The sequence below is a fragment of the Rousettus aegyptiacus genome, unplaced genomic scaffold, assembly GCF_014176215.1.
Source record: "Rousettus aegyptiacus isolate mRouAeg1 unplaced genomic scaffold, mRouAeg1.p scaffold_m13_p_11, whole genome shotgun sequence".
In the NCBI taxonomy this organism is placed as follows: domain Eukaryota; kingdom Metazoa; phylum Chordata; class Mammalia; order Chiroptera; family Pteropodidae; genus Rousettus; species Rousettus aegyptiacus.
Window position 1 is genome coordinate 90,311,981 of NW_023416286.1, and position 21,913 is coordinate 90,333,893.

Consider the following 21,913-nt stretch of genomic DNA (forward strand, 5'->3'; position numbering starts at 1 on the left):
AATCAGCAGATTTCCTGAAGCCGGATCTGTGGACCCTGATAGACCTTGAGATGAGAACATCTGCTTTGACTTGGGCTCAGTTCTGCAGTCATTTAAAAATCTGCTTTTTGGATTCAGACATAGGTAACTTTAATAACACTTGACTGTAAAAGTGTTCTCCTTTACATTTGTGAACAGGAATATCCAATATCGAACAGACCCGTGTTGCATGTAACAGCATACATGTAAGGTTTTTTGATGGACTCTAAAACATGATGTCATGCTTCTACATGAACTGTTCAGACAGAAGAGTAAACATAACCTCAGGAAGTGATGCTGAGGTATAATCACGAGAACAGCACATCTTGCTCGAAATGGACCCAGGGCCGGAGCTGAGAGGCAGCTGCTGGACTTCATGACGTTCTTGTATTTGAAGACGAAATGAAGTTATTTAGTCAATGGGGGGCATTTAAATAAACTGTTAGCCTTATCATTACCCCAGCTAGGGCGCTGAGCCCCAAAGAAGGTAAATGTTAGCATTCAGGATTCTATGTATTTTCTTTAATGCTAGCTTTGGAATATAATCAAATCAGTAGAAATAGAGGCATTACCTCTATTTCTAATCAGTTAAAGATATTTTTGGTAGTAGAAATAGGTAGGGAGATAGTTAGCCAGACAACCTTGACTCATATATAATGCCCTGGGGACAAAATAGGTAGCTAGAATTCTAGCCAAAACTTAAAAGTGTGCGTATGGGGGTGGGGGGTGGTATTCATAAAGTAGTTCTTAAGACAGTGGAGTGATATTAAGGTACATTTTACTCACTAAAAAAATTTTAAATGTCCAAATGGCTTTTGTCTAATTGGCTCTGATGAAATTATTCAGAACTGATGGAAAATCAGGAGTGAAGGGTTTCGAAGGAAAAAGGGTCAAAATATAAATGAGAGGTTGTGTTTATGGCTTAGGTCGAGATGATGAAAGGTTCTTCTTAGGTGCAGGCCTGACCATGTGGCCATGCAGCCAATGTCACAATTAATCTCAAAACCTTTCCCATTCAGGTAACAACTAAGGCAATTCTAATAAAGCTTTGAGTGTTAAATTCTAAATATGTAACAGCTTTATTACGGAAGTAGTTCTCAAGTTTGGATGGAAGTAGGCCTGGACTTGTTCAAACCACAGTTTTTTTGCGTGGTCCCCATCGGTTAGGAATGGCAGTCCCAGAACGTGATAAAGCGCCTACTCGAGTTCTTCGGGATATAAATGCAGAGTTCCACATGTTTATGCAATAATAGTTAATGTAACCATAGAACATGTGACTTAAAAGTTGCAAATGGATATTAAACCTCTTTTGTTATGAATAATGATCAATAATAATAATTCAAAATATCCGTAGGTAAAATATGCTAATGTGAGCATTGGCTGTGACTTATAGATAGATCATCAGTATAATAATTTTTTTTTTTTTAATGGGCAGGAAGCCCAATTAAGAAGCCTAAGCTCTTTCCAGTGTCTACATGGCTTATGTCCAAGTTTTTAATAGTGTGTTTGTGATATGTTATGTTCCAAAGATTTCAAAGTAATAATAATAAAAGAAATATGTAAGGCACATCTAAGAAATATGTAAGAAATTATTTGAAAATCTGAAAAAACCATGGAAGGAAAAAGTCAAGGAAATCTTATAAATCCAAGAAATAATGTCGTGTGCCACACATTTGAAATTTGTTTCAGTTGCACCATTTTGAGCTACATTAAAATGGTCGACAATATTGAGCTCTTGACATCGCTATTATATTTAACGGGAATTGGAGTGTATGGCAGGTATACCATATAGACTGGATATTCATTCGGGAAACTTTTAACTTTCAGATAAGACCTGAGCAGTTACCCCTTAAATGACCTTTATTTGTAAGGGTCAGGTACCTTAAATTAGCGATTACTTGAAACATTCTCAGAGGTGATAGAAGAGGGTTTTTCACGAGCTGCCTTTTGTGGGAAATGGAGCGACATTCCTTCATTTTCCTCGGCAGTATTTTTCATTCTGAGTGTTCTGGGTGCTAGGGACATTGCAGGGATCATTTATTTAGCGTGAGCAGGCTAAGCCTGGCTGTGCTTTCAAAGTCACAACCAAGTTTTAGAACTTGTCACAGGAGTCTTTGAAGAGCAGGGATAACTAACTGTAAGGTTGAATTTTTGTAAAGTAATGAATACCTTTATGTTGAGGTATTGATTGCCCAGTGCTCGCCCTGGACACTATTTTAAAGAATCTTTAAGCAATCACTGTTTGCATCAGAGAAATGTATTCAGTCCTCTTCTTAAGATCAAGGAGTGAATAGGCACAGGTATTAACGCCTTTCGGTTTAATCACGTTCTGCCTGGACTCTGGGAAATGTTACTATATAAAACTAAAAAGCCTAAGGTGTGCATAGAAACATGATAACTGACATTAACTTTCGTTACATAGTGTGGTAAAGTGAACAGAATGTTAGAATAGTAGTCACATGATTTTGACTTTGGTCTCAGCTCCTGATTTGGGGCCTCAGCTTTTTTTTTTTTTTTTACATTAAAAGAGGTCTGAACTAGGTTTATTTTTTCAAAAGGCCCTTTACTATCTGTTCTTGTCTACATTGCAGAACCGTTGGACTAAACAGGTTGGGATAAAGGCCATTATTCTGATTCGTTATTTTTTCTCTTAAGGAATTCCCTTCACAGCAGAATGTTCTTTGTAGACATATAGAATTACTCACAGAGCCAAAGGGTTCTTTATTTTGCCCAACTCCTTTGTTTCCTGAAGGAGACAGCTGAAGCTGGAGACGTAGCTTCCATCAGTTAGTATTATTACATGGCGGCAACCTACTGTCTTTGAAGGTTCAAACTAACCAGTACATGTTACATTTTAGGGAATGTAATCTACAATGTGGACATACAGTATTGGGGTCGCATATTATTTCTTAAAATCTTTTAGAACTGTTAGTTCTCACTCAAAGTATTGAGAGTAAGAGTACAATTAAAAAATGAACCCAACAGATTTTTAGTTTGGAGTGCCCTTGAGGTCATGTCCACTGGGGGGGGGGCGGGGGATACGAACGGGTACCAAAGGGCATCAACACGCCAGACCGCTTTACTGGAAGTGCGAAGGGGCTCCGGGCTTCCCCCCCCCCTTTCTTTTTTCCTTTCCGTCCTTAAACATTTAGCTAACTCCAGTTTGGAGTTGTCTGGCTGACAAGAGCAATCTGTCCTTCTAGCGTCTTCTCCCCCAAGCCCTACCACACCTGTACAGGTTCCTCGGCTCCTCGCGCGCACGGCCCTGCCGAGCGGCTGCTGCTAGGTCCAGGGTCCGCTTAACAGGCTCGCTGGAGCCGAGTCGCGCGCGGTGGCTGCGGCCGGTCGGTCCCCTTTCGTCCCGCGCAGCCCGGCTGGGGAGTGGCTCTCCCGGGACTGGCCGCGATCTGGTGCTCGGGCGCTGGAGCCCCGCGGCCCCGGCGGCGCCGTGGGGCGCTTGGGCTCAGACCTTGGCTTTGCACTCTGTGGTCCGGGGCTGCCAGTCCTCTCCTGCTTCTGCGCGCGCTCCACGCCCGTCGCAGTTTCCTGTGAGCCACAGGGATCGCTCTTTCCGAACGAAAAGTTCCCGGAGCGCAGTGGAGCCTCCCGGAAAACGCTCTCGTCTTCCGCGTGCGCCGGATGGGGGCGGGGGAGGGCCGGGATCCCAGCGCCGGGTGGCGGTCGCGGGAAGGGCCCGGCCCCAGGCGCAGGCGGGAGAGGTGCGGGGCGTCTGCGGACGGCGGGCGCGCGGTGGGGTGGGGCGGGGGGTCCTCATTCAGCCGGCGAGGCCCAGGGCTCTCCGGGGAGATCCTGGGTCCAGGAGGTGGCGGGGCGCACCCAGGGGAGCGGGGAGGAGACTCGGCCCCCTTCCAGCCCGGGGGCCGTCCGCGCCCCTGCTGCCCAGGAGCGGGAGGCGGGAGCGTGGCCAGCGCAGGGCCTGCGCGGTCTCCCGCGCGCCCCCGCCCACCCCGGGAGCCCGGGCCACGGGGCCGTGGGAGGCTGCCCCGACCCCTGTCACCCCGTGCGCGCGCCCGCGCTGCTCGCGTTCCGCGCCAGGACCCCTCTGCGCCCCCGGGCCGGCGTCCGCGGGCCACCGTGCGCGCAGCTCCGGCCGGAACCCGGCGGGGGAGCCCGGGGGGCGCTCGAGCTCGGGGGGTGCTCGGTCCCGGGGGCGGAAGATGGCGGCGGCTGCTGGGCGCGGGGCTCCCCGCTGACCGGGCGGTGCTGTGTCCCCGCAGGAGTCGGACAGGATGGCCGGGGCCGGCGGCCAGCACCCCCCACCGGGGGCCGCGGGAGGAGCGGCGGCCGGGGCCGGCGCCGCGGTCACCCCCGTGGCCGCCTCGGCGGGGCCCGGAGAGGATTCGTCCGACAGCGAAGCGGAGCAAGAGGGACCCCAGAAGCTGATCCGCAAAGTGTCCACCTCGGGGCAGATCCGGACCAAGGTGAGCAGGGCGTGGAGTGGAGGGAGCGCGCCCGGGGCGCAGGGGACCGCGGCGACGCGGCGGGGGACACCGGCCGCGCGCGCGGGCTGCCGGGCCCGCAGAGGCGGCGGGGGCGCGAACCCGGCGCCGTGGGGAGCGTGGGAAACGCGGAGTTTCCACTCGGGGCGCTTGGAGTGTTCCAGTTCGTGTCCCCTCCCCGCCGCCCCGCGTGCGGATGCTCCGTGGCGCGCGTGCCCGGCGCGGGGAGAGCGCGGGTCCACCGGCCCGAGCTGCAGCGACCCAGCGCTCTCCCTTCCTGCGGGCCACGGTCTGTCTCCGGCCCCCTCGGGGCGACCCCGGCCAGTCCCTGTGCCTCCTGCTGCGGTTTGGAAGGCAGAAGCGAGGGCGGGCCGGGGGACGCCAGAGCTAAGCGACGCTCGCGGTTATCCGCGCCCTACGTGGCGCCAGCAGCAGGCCAAGCTTTCGCGTCGTCGTTTCCCGCTAAGTGTAGAGTTCAAATCTTAGCCAACGCACTACACTCATGGTTATTTTTAATGATGAAAAGTAATCTCTTTGTGCTATGTGCAGATTTGCGTGGCGTGTCGCTTCGTTGTTGTTTACATAGTAGATGCTGTTGACCTGTGAGGGCTCAAAGTTGGGAGTTTTCATTTGATCATGAACAATACATAGCTAATGCTTACGACGGAAGGATTTATTCTCCTTTTCATCAGAGTATAAAAACCATCACACGGGAAGCTGGTTATCACTGGAGGACTTTAATGAGGAATTAGAAAAGGGAACCAGTAAAATCATCGGATTTGTGTGCTCTCTTTACAAATTGATTTGTGAAAGTTAATTAATTCTATACCTATTTTTATGAGAATTTGTTTTCTAAGGTCAATAGATCCCTATATGAAAATAGAACTTTTATTCTATGCCTATGGACTCATGTTTGTATTAGCCCGTCTCCTTATTTGCTAAAATAAATGTGTAAGCACACATACAACTGTTAATAAGATTGCAGTTAGGGAAGAGGCAGGGATTGCTTCAATCATTCTTTTAAGAGTACATCTTGTAACTCCTTTTAATAGTGGCATTTTTGAATTTTATAGAACTTGTGATAAATTTAGGATATGGCGTTTTATAGGTTTTTAGGACATTAAGGCTAAACAAGATAGGGCCTTTACTAACAGTACCTTTAACATTTGAAATCTTAATTTTAAAAACGCTCATGAAACTTAGTGGACAAAAGACAAGTTTTTAAAAAATGTTATATTTTATATATTCATGTAAAATGGTTAAAATTCCATGCGTTCATATAGCAGGATTAACCAGCAAATTTATACACTTTGAAAGAAAATTTAGAGATGGCTCTATTTTCAGCCGAAGAAAGTCAAACAACAAACTTGTTGGGAGTACCTCTAAAATTTGTAGATTTCATCAACTCATGGTAATAGCTAAAATTATGCTCTTTAAATTTGATATTTGCGGTTTGGGGCAAAGAAGCTTTATTGAGACTAAGAGTAAATTCAGAAAGCACATTTATCGTTAGTTTTCCATTTAACTTTCCAATGAAACCAGCACATATGGTGTGCCGCGATTATAGATTATTGGTGATCATTGAATGACATGTTCCTTAAATATCCCAAGAATTTCAGAAAGTCTGCATTTTATAGTAGCTTGTATATGTGCATATAAATTCATCAGCAGTTTCATATATGAACAGCAGAGACAGGGCCTAAAACTTACTTCTGAGACCAGCGAGCCACAGTGTCCCTGTCTGCGCCCACCCCCAGTCCAGGCCGTCCATGTGTGCTGCGAATTTCATCAGTTACATCTCTTCGGCACATGTACCGATTCTTGGGGAATAGGGCGAAGGCAGTGAGAGGATTCATAAAATGAGAACTGCTAAAATTAATGCCAGTTCCTATTCTTCAGTTATGATCTGGAGTTAAGGGAAAAGATCTTTAGAAACAGACAGTCAGTCAGTCCCCTCCACAGATGTGTAGGATGGGGGGAGCCTGGGGAAGGGGAGGCCCCAGGACTAGCATCTGTAGTCTCGCTTCTACATCCTGAAGATACACCAAGGAGCCACCAGGTCTGACCGCTTGTGTTTGCACGTGGTTGCGTAGCAGCCTGGGCACGTGTGTGTGGCACGCATACACGCACCTCCACACGCATACACATGCTTATAAATGTGTGTGTATATACGCTCTTTATAAAGCATTTATACATAAACAGAGGGCCTACAGCAGAGGGAGTTACACACAGGTCAAAAATATTTCTTAAATGAATGACTGTGTATATATTACATATTTACATATATTGCTTTATATACATGGATATTGTTGTTGAAATGTAGTGCTAATTTTAGTTTTCCTCAAGATCCTTAGGATCATAAAGCTGTTTGGTACCCAGTTAAGGTTTGGAGTGCAACTACCTTATTCAGAGTGTTCTTTGTTATAAATACTGGTTATGTTTTCAGTAATTTGAATGTTAATAAAGAAACTAAAGTTCATTCTGGCATTTGAAAGAGTAGTGCATGCTTATAATAAGACATTCAAACTGTATGAGAGGGTATCCTGTGGAAGGTAAGCTCCCACCCACCTCCCCTTCTAGCCTCTGTCGGCATTTTCTTGGGTCCTTCCAGGAAATTTTTATGCACGTACACATACTTCATTAAAAAAATGCTCACGGGAGCATTCTACACACATGCTTTGTCTTGTTTGTTTGGAAATATAATACAGAGATCATTTCCCTATGTGTACATCTACCCTATTCTTTTTAATAATGGCAAAGTATTCCATTTTATTAGGTTGAACTAAGTGCAGTTGCTGTTTCAGTGGGTCAGAAATGGCTGAAAGTTGAGTGGTGGTTATCAGGAACTGGGGGATGGGAGGAATGGTTGGTCAAGGGTACAAACTCTGAGTTATAAGATGAATAAGTTCTGGGGATCTAACGTACAGCGTGGTGACTATAGTTAATAATACCGTATCGCGTATTTGAAATTTGCTTAGAGAATAGATGGTAAGTGTTAGCACACACACAAATTGTAACTTTGTGAAGTGATGGATATGTTACTTAACTTAATTGTGGTAATCATTTCACAACATATGTGTCTATCAGATCACCATGTTGTATACTTTAAGTATATGCAATTTTATTTGTCAATTAGATCTTAATAAATCTTGGAAAAAATGGTAGAAAATGGAAATGTCATATGGTTCATTCTAACGTAGTATAGGAAATACCAGTTCTCCGTGGAAGGAAATACAGGTTATTTTAGGACAGCGGTAATTTCAGGGTTTTTGTTTTTGTTTTTGAATGGATGTGATGACTTTTTAAGTAAAGACAAGACTGGAGTACTTCCACCATTAATGTGGTTTAATAAAATCCTCAGGCACATTCAAGTCCCTTCGTCTCACCCCATGCCATATACTCTCATTTTCCAGTTTTCCGTGGTGTCCTCTCACCTATTTTTATCTTTCTCTGTTTTTCACTTTATTCCTTTCTCTGTATCCGCTTAGTGGGTTTTTAGGTCGTCTCATCTAGCCACCCAGGTGCTAGACCATTTTATGGCCTCCTCTCTTTCCCCAAAGGAAAAAAAAAAATCACTTCTATACAAAAGTGGAAATGGTACTGATGTGGGGGAGGCGAGGGGAGCTGTAACTTGTCATACTTCTTTCTCGCTCTTTACCCTCGGCACTCACCCCTAAAGCCTTGATGCTGTCTTCAGCAGAAGGCTGCTTTTACATTCAGGTTTACTGTTAGTAGAGAATTTTGTAGGTATTTCCTGAGAAGGAGACATTCTGAAACAACACTAATACAAACTCAGACCAACTTGGTTTTGAACATGAATGTGAAGGAGGCTTTGATTACTTTTTGTCCACCTGTGGACACCGTAGCCTTTTGTTTCATAGGGAATGGACTAAGAATAAGAATGTTCACCTGTCGTAAATGTAATGGCGTAAACAAATGGGAACCATCGCAGTGACTTTTCTGATATTTGGATTATCTCCGCCAAGGTCTTAAAGCTTCGTGCATCAAAAGTACCTCCTGATTGGGTTTTTTAATGGTCTCTCTCTCTCTCTCTTTTTTTTTTTTTTTGGTGACATTTATATGTCTTCCTACAGTTAATTTTGGATGTCCATATACGAGTCTCTAAATTTAGGTAAAACGTACCTAAACACTGGAGATTCAGGGCTTCGCAACATCGTATCTGGATGAAGACATCTCTTTAAGCCCATTAAGAAAAGAAAAATCACCATATTCTTCAATTAGCATCTTCGTTTTAGTTTGACATGAAAGATGTATAAATAAACCCTTTTACCTTTATAGTAAGGCAGTATATGGAAGTATTGATTTGTATTTCTTTTTACTGCATTATGAGATGCAATTTGTGCATTTAAGATGATCTTTTACCATAAGCTGTAGGTAGAGTAGACTAGGGAAGACTTGCTCAGAGTTTTTCAAATTGTAGGTGGCAGCCCCGTTAAGTGGGTCATGGTGGTTCACATCCAGCATTTAAAACAAACAGCATAGATAGGAAAATATTCTTTAAAACTTCTACCCATAGTTCTGGGTGGAAATTTTGGATTGGGTAGTGATCCAAATAGGACGAGAAACAGAAACATGGCCAGAAAATTATTAAGAAAAGAGAGTAAAGTAATATTGACATGTGTATTGTCTAGAAACTCAGTATGATGTGAGAGGCCAGGAGGAACTCTTCCATTTTGACAAGTGATAAGCAGGAAGCTATCTTGAATAATAAGAATAATTAACATTCATCTAGGACAGAAGTTGGCTAGCATTTTCTGTAAAGGGTCAGATAGTTAATCTTTTTAACTTCGTGGGCCAAAAGGTCTGTTTCAAAATTACTCAGCTCTACTGTTTTAGTGTAAAAGAAGCAATAGGCAATACTTACGTGTGGCTGTGTTCCAATAAAACTTTATGTAAGGACACTAAAATTTGAATTCATAAAATTTCCATGTGTTAAGAAGTCTTTTTTTCTTTTTTAAAGCCATTTAAATATGTAAAAACCTTCTTAGCTTGTGGCTGTACAAAATTAGGTACCAGAAGGATACAGCCCAGAGATTTGGCTCGTGGGCTATATAGTTTGCTGACTCCTATCCTCAATGATGGAAAATAAGATTTGCAAAGCACTGTGACGTTAAGGTGCTGCTAAACACGATCGGGATTTAAGGGACCAAATAAAGCTAGATTTCGATCCGTTTAAAAATCTCGTCTTTGTAGAACATTTTATTTTTAGCTCGGTTTGCGTCTTTGCTTCCATTTTAATGTGAACTAAAGATAGACTGGAAACTCTGAGTCTTGGCACAGTAATCTATGGTAGGACAGCTCTCCCTTTTGATTACAAGTTAAACATGAGATCCCATTATTAAAATGAGAGAGAATAAATAATTCACTCAACCTTTACATATAACTTAAGATGCATTATTTGAAAGTCTCTAAATTTAGAAAGCTTTCACTTGGCTTAAGGTCGCATGTTTGCTATTGTGGCGTGAGGGATGAAAGGTTATCTGAAACTCCTACTGGAAACAAGGGGGGGAGCTTTTTTGTTTCCAGGGGACAGTGTTTCACTCATATTGGATTTGTTAGGCTTTACTTACTCAGGAAGTGTGTTTATAAGCAAAGGTTTTAATTAAAGAGAGTTTGTTTTAGGTCTAAAAATAGACCTTTTAAAAAAGACCATAACATGTTAGTTAGTACATTACATTTTCCCTCGGCAAATTTGTTTGGTTTTGCTGGGTAGTGAGTCTTTTTCTCTCGGACGAGTTACTTGAAAACACGTTTGTTATTTTTGATTTGGTTAAGTGGCTTAACGTTATCAATGACCGTTATTGATAACCGCCCAAGTTTCGGATTCCGTGTGCATTGTTCCTGTTTTAGTTTGTTCATCACTAATTTTTTCTCAATGAACATATATGGTATTAATCATTCCCTGTGCTCTTTGTTGTGGGGGTGTTTGGAAGACTGTTAGGCTATTGTACCAAGGAAATCAGGTTAACGTGATCGTGTGTGGAGTCGGGTTCTCCAACCTTCTCGCTGTGCCGTTTGATGAGCAGGGCCTTGCACGCCGCCAGCACGTCATTCGGCGCAATCAGTCTTCTTGGTATAAGCTTGGAGCATGGATGTCAGAACTTCAAAAGCACCTTCCTGCTTCGCATTTTATTGTTTACACAGCAGTTTTACCTACCCGGTCTCGTTTAACAGTCGCGTACAATTATCCGAATCTTACACATGATAAACGCCGCGACCGGGTTCGAATGTCTGCTGAGCAGATGGCAGGGCAGGAACTCGCAGCCCCTGGACCAGTCAGAGTTCCTCGCCACGGTGGAGATGCTGGGCGGGTTCCGGGGCCTTCTTCCACAGCCCCACGAGCTCCTCGGGTTTCGAAAGTTGACCTCTGCAGTGTCCCCGCGCGGAGGTGGATGCTCGCGGGCTCCTCACTTCTCTTTCACTTCTCTTCCTGTCGCCCTCCCTCCCTCCCTGCCCTCCTTTTTCTCCCCTAAGTTCCCCTTCTCCGCCCGCTTTCCCTTCCTCCTCCTTCCCGTGCTGTGTTGATGTGTTTAATCCGTGAGCATGTATGTCTCTCACCAATGGTTCAGGTTTCACAATCGCCCTCTTACGTTCGAGTCCCTTATTTCTAGTGACGTGTTTAAGTACACGTTTGAACAGTGAATTTCGCGATAAGTTTCAGCTGAAATGTACGTTCATTTTAATTACCGTGAGCGAAATCATGGAGTGACTTTGAAAGCATGTTTCAGAAGGGCAGATTTAGAAGAAATGCCTGTCGGTATCTAACTCTGCAGAAAAGTTTTGAAAGAAAACTGTTAGTTTCACTTCTGTAAGGTGTTATTTTTAAAAGGTCATGATACAGCCTTGAAAAAAGTCATACAAAGTAATTTTCCATTTGGCCTATTAAGACATAGTTGAAAGAATATGAGTGAATTTTATGTTTAACTAGCGAAGGAATAAAAATGACATTTTTGGGGCTCACTCTCTCCGTCTGATAATTTTATCGATATGAGAAAAGGTGCGGGGTGTTTACCTGAGCAGACGCACTGTTTGGAGTTGGGTTACTTGTACAAACTCATACAGCACTTTAAAGTTATGTGATAATGTTTTGCATATATGAATGTACAGTGTCTCTGTGCTTGGCGAAGCACAATGGGAAAATGCGCTTCAGAACTAGAAAACTGGCAGGGCCGGCATCCACCGCGCGCCCTGTTCACTCCTTCGTTGCCCCTCGGTTCGTTCGGAAAGGGGGTGATGTTCCGGGCACGGCCGTCGATGCCAGGGATGGGGCGGTCAAGAGGAACAGCGCAGACGAGAGCCCCCGCCTTCGTGGAGCTCACGTTTCAGTGCAAGGAGAATTCGTAAACTCGTAAACGTGTAAAAAGCGTGACGTATTAGAAAGTGCAAAGTGCTCCAGGGAAGAGTAGAGTGTGAACGGGCCTGGAAGCGAGGCGGGAAGGGGAAGGTTTTCCTGAGCAGGGGACATCCGAGCAGTGACCTTGAGGGGGTGAGCCATGCGGACCTCTGGGGACAGTGTGGGCAGAAGCAACAGCATCTGTCAAGACCCAGAGACAAGAAGCTGCAACAGGAGGGGGTCAGTGGGGCTGACGGCGTGGGAGGGAGTTGGAGGTAAGTTAACGGCGCCCAAAGTAACGGTCGGGAAGAGTTCTTCGCCTCGTTCGTGCATTCCACAGCGTGGCGGGGCCTCAGAGGGCTCCCCACATGTTCTGTCCGTGTATATGCGCCTCAGAAGACAAAACCACTGATTTGAGAAGAGGAATTACAGGGCAGACAGTAAAAGATGGATGAGACAGGCACGCGCGCACACACACACACACACACACACACACACACACACAGAGTCACATACTGTAGCCATCCACTGTCACTGTCATTTGCAGAAATGCTGAAATTGGGGGTCGGGTTCAGTGGAATGAGATGAGAGGCAACGTAAACAGCAGGGTCCCCTGGCGCAGTCGGGTATCGTTGGGTTTGCTGCTCAGCTCTTTTATGTAGGTGACCTTAATTCGTGTTCCTTAATGTTACAGGAAATGCCGTGCCCGTGAATGATATCTGTGTTTCCCCCCCATTCTTCCCAGCCTGCCTTTAGGCTTCATCTCCGCCTTGCAGATAGGTGGGGCTGAGTACCCGAGTCCTCCTGCCCGTGGAATATGGCGGGGGCGGGGGGCGGGGGGGGGGCCGGGCGGGCGATCGGTGTTTGTCACTTAGCCTCTGATGCGGGTTTTGAGACAGTCCGTCCTCTGTCCCTTCCCCCACCTGCTGGCTAAACGTGGCATCCCGCGGAAGGAGCTCGAATCGCGGAACCACTTCGCAGAACAGCCTGTTCCTCCTGCCCCCAAACCACAATGCGCTGTGACACAAGAGGACAGCAGACCCCTGTGTCGTGTCAAACCCCTGAGCTTTGTTTGGACCCCGGTCGCTGATGGCAGTCGGCGCACTCTGACCAGGACGCTTCAGTCTCTCCGGGCTTCTGATTTCTCGTTTGAAAACGAGTGTAGCGATTCCTACCTGTGGAAGGGTGACAAGGGTGAATGAAGTAACAGCACACTTTCGTAGCTCCGATCACTGGAATTACTTTTTCAATTGGTATAAAGTCCCGGTAACTCAGTTATTCCTGACACATGTCTCTTCTAAATGATTTAATCATTAGGATATACAGACCGCCGTCCTTTGCCGATTATTTAAAGGACTCGATGACACTATTATATTTTTACAGGCCATTATTTTATCATTTTAAAAAATGTCTTTGCTGCCACGAAGGACCCTTTGGACACACGAAAACCCCACACCGCAGGAGCCGTGAGGATAGGCTCACTCTGCGCGATGATCTATTGGGGGCCAAGCTGGTTTCTAGAGCGGTGTATGTTACAGAGTCTTATGAACAGATACTTTATCCAGAACGAATGCCCACTCGGAGGTGGTCACGGACGTAATTGGCCGTGTAGGCTTGGAGGTGTTTTCATGGCCAAATCTTCGTCTTGAAAGGGTCTTCTTTACACGTCCCTGCTCCCCTTCCTCAATTCCTGCTTTCTCCTGAGTCCACAGTCTGCCTTTTGCCCCAACCGGCTCACGAGAACTTCTTTTGCAAGGGGCTCTAATGATCTGACAGCTAAAATCCGGTGGCCTCTTTTTACTTTCCACCCATCTGTGGTCCTTGCTAATTTCGACACCACCTTTTTTGGGGGGCTCACATCTTTCCATTTTGCTTTCAATGTCTGGATTTCTCTTACCATTCTTATTACCTTTTTACTGCCTCTCAGTCTCTGTCTCTATCGCTAATGCTAGATCTTTTTGTTCCCTGGGATTCTTACTCTAACTCCGTTCGCCTCTTCCTTAGTCGGTTAGATTTGGGTCCAACTGCCAGCCGGACCAGCCAGTCTCTAGCTGGTACCGTCCCCTGAGATCTGGAGCTTCGTTTCCTTTGCCCCCTGAGACACCTGCTGTAGTGGGTTCCACAGCTGTCTCAGGCTCAACACTCTCAAACGGGGTAGGTACGTACACATCTCCCCACCTCCTGGCCAAATTTTGCTCCATGACGTTTTATATCTTATGGAAGGTTGCCTCGTAGTTAACCGTGACTTTTTGTCTTGCTAATATCATGAACTCATTTGCCTTCAGCGAACATGCATTCAGAGCCGACTCGGAGTAGGCAGAGTGCTAGGGGCCGGGGTTACAGCCGTGTACAAAGCAGAGAGTCCCCTTCCTCGAGGAGCTCAGGTAGCGTGCACCCAATTTGGTCGGTTCTGTATTTTCACACATTATCTCATTTAATCCTCGTAATAAAACTAAGAAGCGGGTAGGCACAGTTATCTCCATTTTGGAAACAAGGAGACCAAGGACGAGGTGAGTGAACTTGCCCAAGGTCACGCAGCTCAACAAGCGACTTGTTTGATGCCCGATTTAACTGTTACGCGCTGCCCCTTCGTCTGCCGGGTGTATCCGTCGCGAATTCAGCTCTCCGAGTTTCCGTCGCTGCTCACCCCAACCTTCGTTTAACCTTTATCGTGTATCGTTTGGATTTTTGCCATGAGTTTCCTCTCTGGTTCGTTCTCTACTCTTCCAGTTACATTTATAAAGGAGGAGGAAGTAAGATCGTAATACATTTTGCATAAACTCTTGGACATCGACCCATTCCTGGCGGGGATCAAGTCTAGCTTTCTTACCAGGTTCTGAGTAAATCTTTCTCAGTTTTATATTAAATTACCTTTCTGTTCATTCAGCCAATATGGAGTACTATCGTAGGTGCCGGAATGGCAACATAACATAAAAAAAACCCCTGCTTACTAGAGCTTATATTCGGTCGAAGGAGAAGTTAGTCAACATAAATACGTAATTTATCCGACGTTCGTAAGCCTAATAAAGGAGAGCAGGAGGAGGGAGAGGGCGTGATGCGTGGCGTGTGGATTTGGTGGAATCGATCAGAGAAGGACTCTTCCCGATGAGGTGGTGTCTGAACCCCACGGGTATCTGGTGTCAGGGCGGCCCAGGCACAGCCAGTGCCGCGGTACATCCCAGTTTGCTCCGTCACTGTCGTCCTATGGCCGGTCATGCCCGTCTCTTCTCTGTTCCCACAGCGAGACAGGTACTGTCACCTGCAAGCACCTGTACTTATTTCGCCGACCCGGGATGCCCTCTATTTTCTGTACCTCTTGCCTTGTTTATTTTGATATGCTACTGTTTCTCCACATTCTGAAAATAGTCGAAGTAGTTTATGTTCAATACTATGTATCAAGCCTCGGTGAAGTGTAAGTAGGACTATGAGACCAAGAGGAAGGCTCGTAGGTTCATCTACAGAGTGGGGCATCGGTGCACCTGCTCGTTCTGTCTCTCTCTATAATATGCATATATGTTATGTATACATATGTAATACGTACACACAAAAGTGCATATACATTATATGTAAACATGTAGCATACATAAATATTTAAAGATCAGTTATAAGCTTGGCCCCAAGCTTGCTGGCAGCCGAAGCAACAAGATCATTTAAAGAATTTTTTTGTTGGTGGTGAAAAAAGCCCTCTAGATTTTAGCAGGAAAAAAAGTTTTTCTAGATCCCAAAGAGATGCGTTCTGTCAGCCCTCCACTTGGGGGTCGCTGAGGGAGGCAGACGATGCTCCCTGGCTTCCACCATAACACACACGGGGACTGTCCTTGTAAGGTCACCACATGGCAGCAGTTCTGTGGGGCATTTAAGTCAGGCAGTTTTAGTTATGGCAAAATCCGGTCACAAAATCCAAAATGTTTTCGAAGACTAAATAAATGGCGTGTACTTCAGACAGTTCCCCCATTAAAATGGGCTCCCGCCGAAATACTTTCGGAGTATGGCGGAAGCTCAGGTTATCCGCGGTTTTTGATTTGTTCAGGTGCACTTGATAAGAGGGGATTGCGTGGGATGTTTTTAGCGAGTATGGAAAAGAAAAATGGGATGTTTCTCGGTGACTCTCAACTTCCTATCGCTAATGAAATGATTCTGCAATCGGGTTTTTAAAAAATGTGCGTGCAGTGCTTTATAGTGCATTGCAGACTATTGAAAAAAAATGCGTACATTGTAGGACGTTATGAAAACAGTGTCGGCCTCACGACTCCCGAAGTCACCTGGGGAGTGCTTGGCAGCCGCTTGCGTGGGCAGCGCATCTGGACCTAGTTTTCGTTTGGTCAGGGAGCCACGAGGGTGTCCGGAGGAAGAGCAAAGCTCGCCGAGGGGACGGCAGATGCGAAGGCCCTGGGGTGGGAGCCCGGCACCCCCTGACACAGTCCCAGGGTGTTGGGAGGCTCAGAGTGGGCGGAGCGGGGAGAGGAGGCAGGACGAAACGTCAGCGCGGCCAGGGGGGCCGCACGCAGGTGGCCGTCGCGACTTCTCTGGGATAATAGTCATTTTTAACACAGCCGCGGACACAGCAGTAGCAGTTGATGAGGCGCTAGTTGTGACAGTGACATTAAAGGAGTACAGGAGCTGTCCCGTAGCCCGTTCGAACTTTGAAATAAAATCAGTATCCAAAACAAACTCTTCAGAAGGTAGGCGAGAAATAGTCAGAAAAGGATCTGCGGGTCAAACGAGGGCTTTTATTTATTTTTATTATTATTTTTTAAAGTGGAATAGTTTTTTTTTTTTTTTTTAATTTTTTAGGTGAAAGAAGTATATGTTCGTGGTCTCAGGAGAATAATCTAGTTGAGACCAAGCACGTAAGGTAGGGAGGGAGAGAGTGTCACTGCGAAGAAGTAAACTTTAGTCATTCAAATTATAAAAAGAAGAAATAAAATAAAATGGAGACTACTCAAAGAAGCTGTACAGTTTTAATTATTTTAAATGTGCCGTACAGGTACCTTAATCCTAGGCGTTGGTGGGGGAACTCTTAAGATCACGTATGCAAGGCTGGCATCCCTCTGTCAGTAAAATGCAAAGAAGATTTTACTTAGAACGTGTAAAAGAAAGTTCCTCAAAGAAATACATAGATCTGGTTTGGAATTTTAAAAAACGTGCACATGAAACCCTAAGACACATCAGGAGCTCATGAGGGTTGAAGAGATAACGTTCTTAGCGTGATGCTTGACAGGCGGTGAGTGCTGGTACGTGGTAGCCCTCTGTTCCGGAATCTTGACGTGGTTGGCTCTTTTTACAGATGGCGCCTCTGTGCGTCCAAGGATGCAGGTGAGCGAGGGGCTGGTGACGTCTTTGGTTGTAGCGAAAACGTCCCATGCTTATTCTGCCTCTGGCCAGCGAGGAGGAATCACCGCTGTTTGTGAACCTTCTCGTGGGTTGGCAAGTGGATGGAGATGTTGTTATAACTAGTCAAGTCTCCACAGCAAGAAGGGGCGAGTGCTGGGGGAGATTCAGCTGTCCCCTGGTGATGCTTCTGCCTTATGGTCATCCACACACATTGCATTCTTCATTAGTGCCATTCGGATGCTCATGGCCTTTCCCCTCCTCTGCTTGGAGTAGAAACACTCCAGCCCGCTGCTCAGCTCCCTCATTCTCCTTTGTATGGGACGGGACAGTGGACATAATGAAGGGATGGGGAAAAAATCACACTATAGCGTTATTGCCTTGAGGGTGCTAGTGTGTGCGGTGTAAGCGGGAGGCTGGGATGAACGGGGTCACGACGTGCTTGGCTCATGTCAGGGCAAACAGTGTGCCTGGCATGTTCTCGGGGAAGATTTGGTGATGGAGGGGGGCTGGGGTCCCGAGAACAAGTGAGAGAGAGAAGCAAGCAGTCAGATCTGGGTTACTGTCATCAGCGTGACCACACGTGTACCCGCAGGCTGATAAAGCAGGAAAACGCAGACCGCGTGTACTTTAAATAACCGTCCAGAGTGCAGTGTGAGCACACAACGCATCAAACATTTACACTGTAGAGTAGTCATGTTCCCATGTTCATCGCAGTGTTATTCTCGAGAGCTGAAAAGTAGAAACAACTCTAGTGTCTGTTGAAACTTGAATGGATAAACAAAATGTGAGAGAGATATACACACACACACATATGTGTATACACATATACATGTATATATAGAATGAGATGTTATTCAGCTTTAGAAAGGAAAGGAATTCCGACACATGCTACAGCATGGGTGAACCTTGAAAACATTATGCTAAGCGAACACAGCCAGACACAGAAGGACACATACTATGTGATTCCACTTAAGCATAGTCCAAGTGAGAGGTAGGAAGTAAAGTGCTGGTTTCCGGGGACAGGGGGAGGGCAGATTGCGGAGCTGGTGTTTGATGGGTGCAGGGTTTCAGTTTTGAGGATGAAATGGGTCCTGTCAGTGGATGGCGATGGCCGCATAACCCGTATATGTACTTCCTGGCACTGAATTGCACATTTAAACATGGTTAAGATACTAAATTTTATGTGTGTTTTACCACAGTTAAATTATAAAGCAAACTTCAGAGGAATGGCCCACTATTCACTCAAATAATAATATTACGGGAGTTCTTTAGAGGAATAAAAGTGGAAAATAAGCTTAAGAAATGTGCGAGGCTTCAAGAAAACTATGAAATTTTGCTGAGGGACACAAAGAGTTTGCATGAATGCTATAAGCCTTACCCAATTTATTTGGAAGGTTTACACAATTATAAATATACTTACTTTTGAAATTTTGGCTAATTTACTCAAATGATCTGAAAGGTCTTAAAATAATGTCTAGTCACATACATACCGAAAAGGAAGAGGAAGGAAGAGGTCCTTAGCCAATTAGACATAATTAAACATAGCACAAAACTACAAAAAAACTCAAACAAACAAAAAGTGAATGTGGCTTTGAATTGGGGATAAACTGAAAGATTGGAAGAGATTACAAATCCAGAAACTTACCCACAAATGTATAAGAATATATTTTACAATCAAGATAATATATCAAATCAGTGAGAGAAAGATAGATTACTCAATAATTCCTCCAGCTCACCATTAGTTAAAAACAAATTGGAAGCCTGCTCCTTACCTTATGCTATGGATTATGTAGTTTTCAGATGGATTAAAGATCAAATTTATAATTAATGAATCATAAAAATGCTGGGATAAATATAGTAAAGTAATTGCATAGTTTCAAGGTTGGAGAGGATTTTAAAATGTGACAGTAAAGAAGAAAACAAAACGAAAAAGCTTATTGAATCTTGACAAATTGGAACTCACCATGAACCAATTTACAAGGCAAATAATTTCCCAAACTCCTCGAATATTTAGCTAACATGATTATTTTTCATTCTTTGTTTATGACACAAGCGTTCAATAATAAAGTACTGGTTAAGTGCAATATGCTATATTTGTATAAAAAAAATCACAGTTCCATCAGGCGCCCAATGTCAGCGGCAGGGTGTGTTCAGTAGGAACTGAGTGAGCAGATAAATGAACAAATAAACTAAATCATTTGCAACATGTTGGCACGGAAGGTAGAACATATTGGGCAAAAAAGGAAATTATAGTACCATGTATAGACTCTGAGCCTCAGTGGAGGAGATAACAGATATTGTGGTTTCTCACAGTATTATGGAGTTATGGGTGTTTATCCTTCTCTCTATTTCTGTTTTTAATTTTTTTTTACAGGTTGCTATCTGCTTTTGAAATACTAAAAACCTTTAGTTTTTAAATTTAGATATTCCAGACAACTGCAAATAGAAATTTTGAATTCTCACACAACAAAGGAATTCAAATACCACTCAGTTTGTAGTAATAAATCTGCTAAATAGGTGACATAATGCTTCATATTTCTGACGTTGGATTAAGTATTTCTGTAGGCATAATCAAAGACTGATGGTATTATCCTCCTGGAGGCATGCATAATTTCTCTGTTTCCATATAAAGAGATGATTTAATAATTTATCATTTCTGTAAAAGCAGAAACAAACAAAAAATTCCTACAGGTGCGATTCATACTTAAACGTGATTACTATAAAGATGTTATTGAGACGTTAGAAGAAAATTTGCATAGCCTAATTTTTATTGTAAGCAAAAGGTTAAATGTTGACAATAAAATCAAATTTGCAAGATTGTATGAATCTTATATACAAATCTTAAAGAATAATATGGCTTGTAACCTGAGTTTACCTTAAACCGACCTAGGTTTTTAGTTTTTTCTTTAATTAAATATTAACTCTTAAAACTTTTGATAATAAGCCTCGGCTTTCGGTAGCATTTCTAAAACTTATTCGAACAAAATATACTTAGCAAATTACGATGTACTGACAGAATGCTAATAGGAACTTGCTTGATAAAATGTACCCCTTTTGTGAAAAATACCCTTCTTTCAGCCCCTGAAACAAGAGTATAAGCATGTCTATTAGAAATGCTTTGCATGCAGAAACCACTGAAATTTATTTTGACAGTGTAAGGCAGAATCCATGGCCCAGGTCAGTGATGATATACATCAAATGACAACTATTAGTGAAATGCCTTCTTTGCCTTCTTTGCATCACTGTGAGGAGAGAAGTCATACCTTCAGGTGTCTGGCCACCTTTAATGCAGCTTGCTGACATCATTGTGTAACACAGCCCGTTAAGTATAGTTTTTCTCATAATCACTCTGCAGGCATGTACTTAACATTCTCTGTAGTAGATCCTCATTGTCTGTGCATTCGTATTTGCTAATTGCCAACTCGCTGAAGTTTATTCGTAACTTCAAAAACAGAGCTCCTAAGTGTTTTACTGAATGTCATTGACGGACATGCGTAGAGTGGCCAAAAATTTGAGTTGCCGCTTGCTCCAGCTGAGGCTGAACCAGGTGGCAGCCTGCCTTCCCATACAGTAAACAGGTGTCCTTTTTTGTGATCTACTTAGCAAGACATTTTTCAGATTTTTGTGCTTTTTCTTGGCGATCTCGGTGTTTGAAGTGGCCCCAAGCTCAGTGCTGGAATGGTGTCTAGAGTTCCTAAAGGCAAGAAGGCTGAGATGCGCCTTCTGGGTTAATACGTGTGTTAGCTGAGCTTCCTTCAGGTGTGAGTTATAGCTGTTGGCCTTGAGTTCAATGTTAATGGATCAACAATATGTATTAAACCGGAACATGCGTAAAGCAGGGTTATATATTGGTCAGTTGACGGAAAAGCTCACAGGAGCCTAACTCTGTGTGTCCCCTCGGAGCTGTGGTTGAGTATTAGCTACTCAGTGTTCATAGTGACTTTTTTTTTTTGAGTTTTAAGATATCTTTTTTGTTGTTCACTTTTACTTAATTTTTAAAAAAATTTTATTGAGGTATACTTGACCTAAACTAGTTTCAGTTACATGACATAATGATTCAATACTCGGATATATTGCAAAATGACGACTGCAGCTAGTTAACATGTGTCATCATATATAGTTACACATTTTTTTTTCTTGTGATGAGGTCTTAAGATTTACTCTCACTACCTTTTCAACATGCAACACAGTATTATTAACCGTAATCATCATGCTGTATGTTACATCCCAGGATTTATTTATTCTATAACTGGAAGTTTATACCTTTGAAATCCTTTCCACGCATATTGCTCGCCCCTACCCGCTGCCTCTGGCAACGCCAATCTGTTCTGCATGTATGAGCTTGTTTTTATTTTTAGATTCCACATTTAAATGAGATCATTATGGTATTTGTCTTTCTCTGTCTGACTTATTTTATTCAGCATAATGCCTTCAGGGTCCGTCCATGTTGTTGCAAATGGCGAGATTTCATTCCGTTTTATGACTGAATAACATTCCATTGTATATGTGTACCGCATTTTCTTTATCCATTCATCCACTGATGAGCACTCAGGTTATGACCATATTTTGGCTACTGTAAATAATACTGTATATCTCTTTTTGAGTTAGTGTTTCCATTTTCTTCAGGTAAATACTCAGGAGAGGAATTGCTGGATAATATGGTAGTCGGGTTTTTAATTTTTAATTTAACTTCAATACAGTTTTTCCTACCGGCTGTACCAGTTTGCATTCCCGCCAACAGTGCACT

At 44.1% G+C, this 21,913-nt stretch overlaps 1 protein-coding gene across 2 annotated transcripts in view; it reads left to right on the plus strand.

Moving 5' to 3' along the window:
• Positions 1-3,427: 3,427 nt before the first annotated feature.
• Positions 3,428-21,913, plus strand: part of DGKH (diacylglycerol kinase eta) — a 155,742-nt gene continuing 137,256 nt past the window's right edge. The window contains exons 1-2 of one of the 2 annotated variants that reach the window (XM_016158151.2): positions 3,428-3,737; positions 4,257-4,460. In XM_016158151.2, coding sequence (XP_016013637.2) covers positions 4,269-4,460 — 192 coding nt within the window. In that variant the 5' untranslated portion in view covers positions 3,428-3,737; positions 4,257-4,268. Of the gene's footprint in view, positions 3,738-4,188; positions 4,461-21,913 lie in introns of those variants that run through there. The other variant, XM_016158152.2, reaches the window with a different exon arrangement.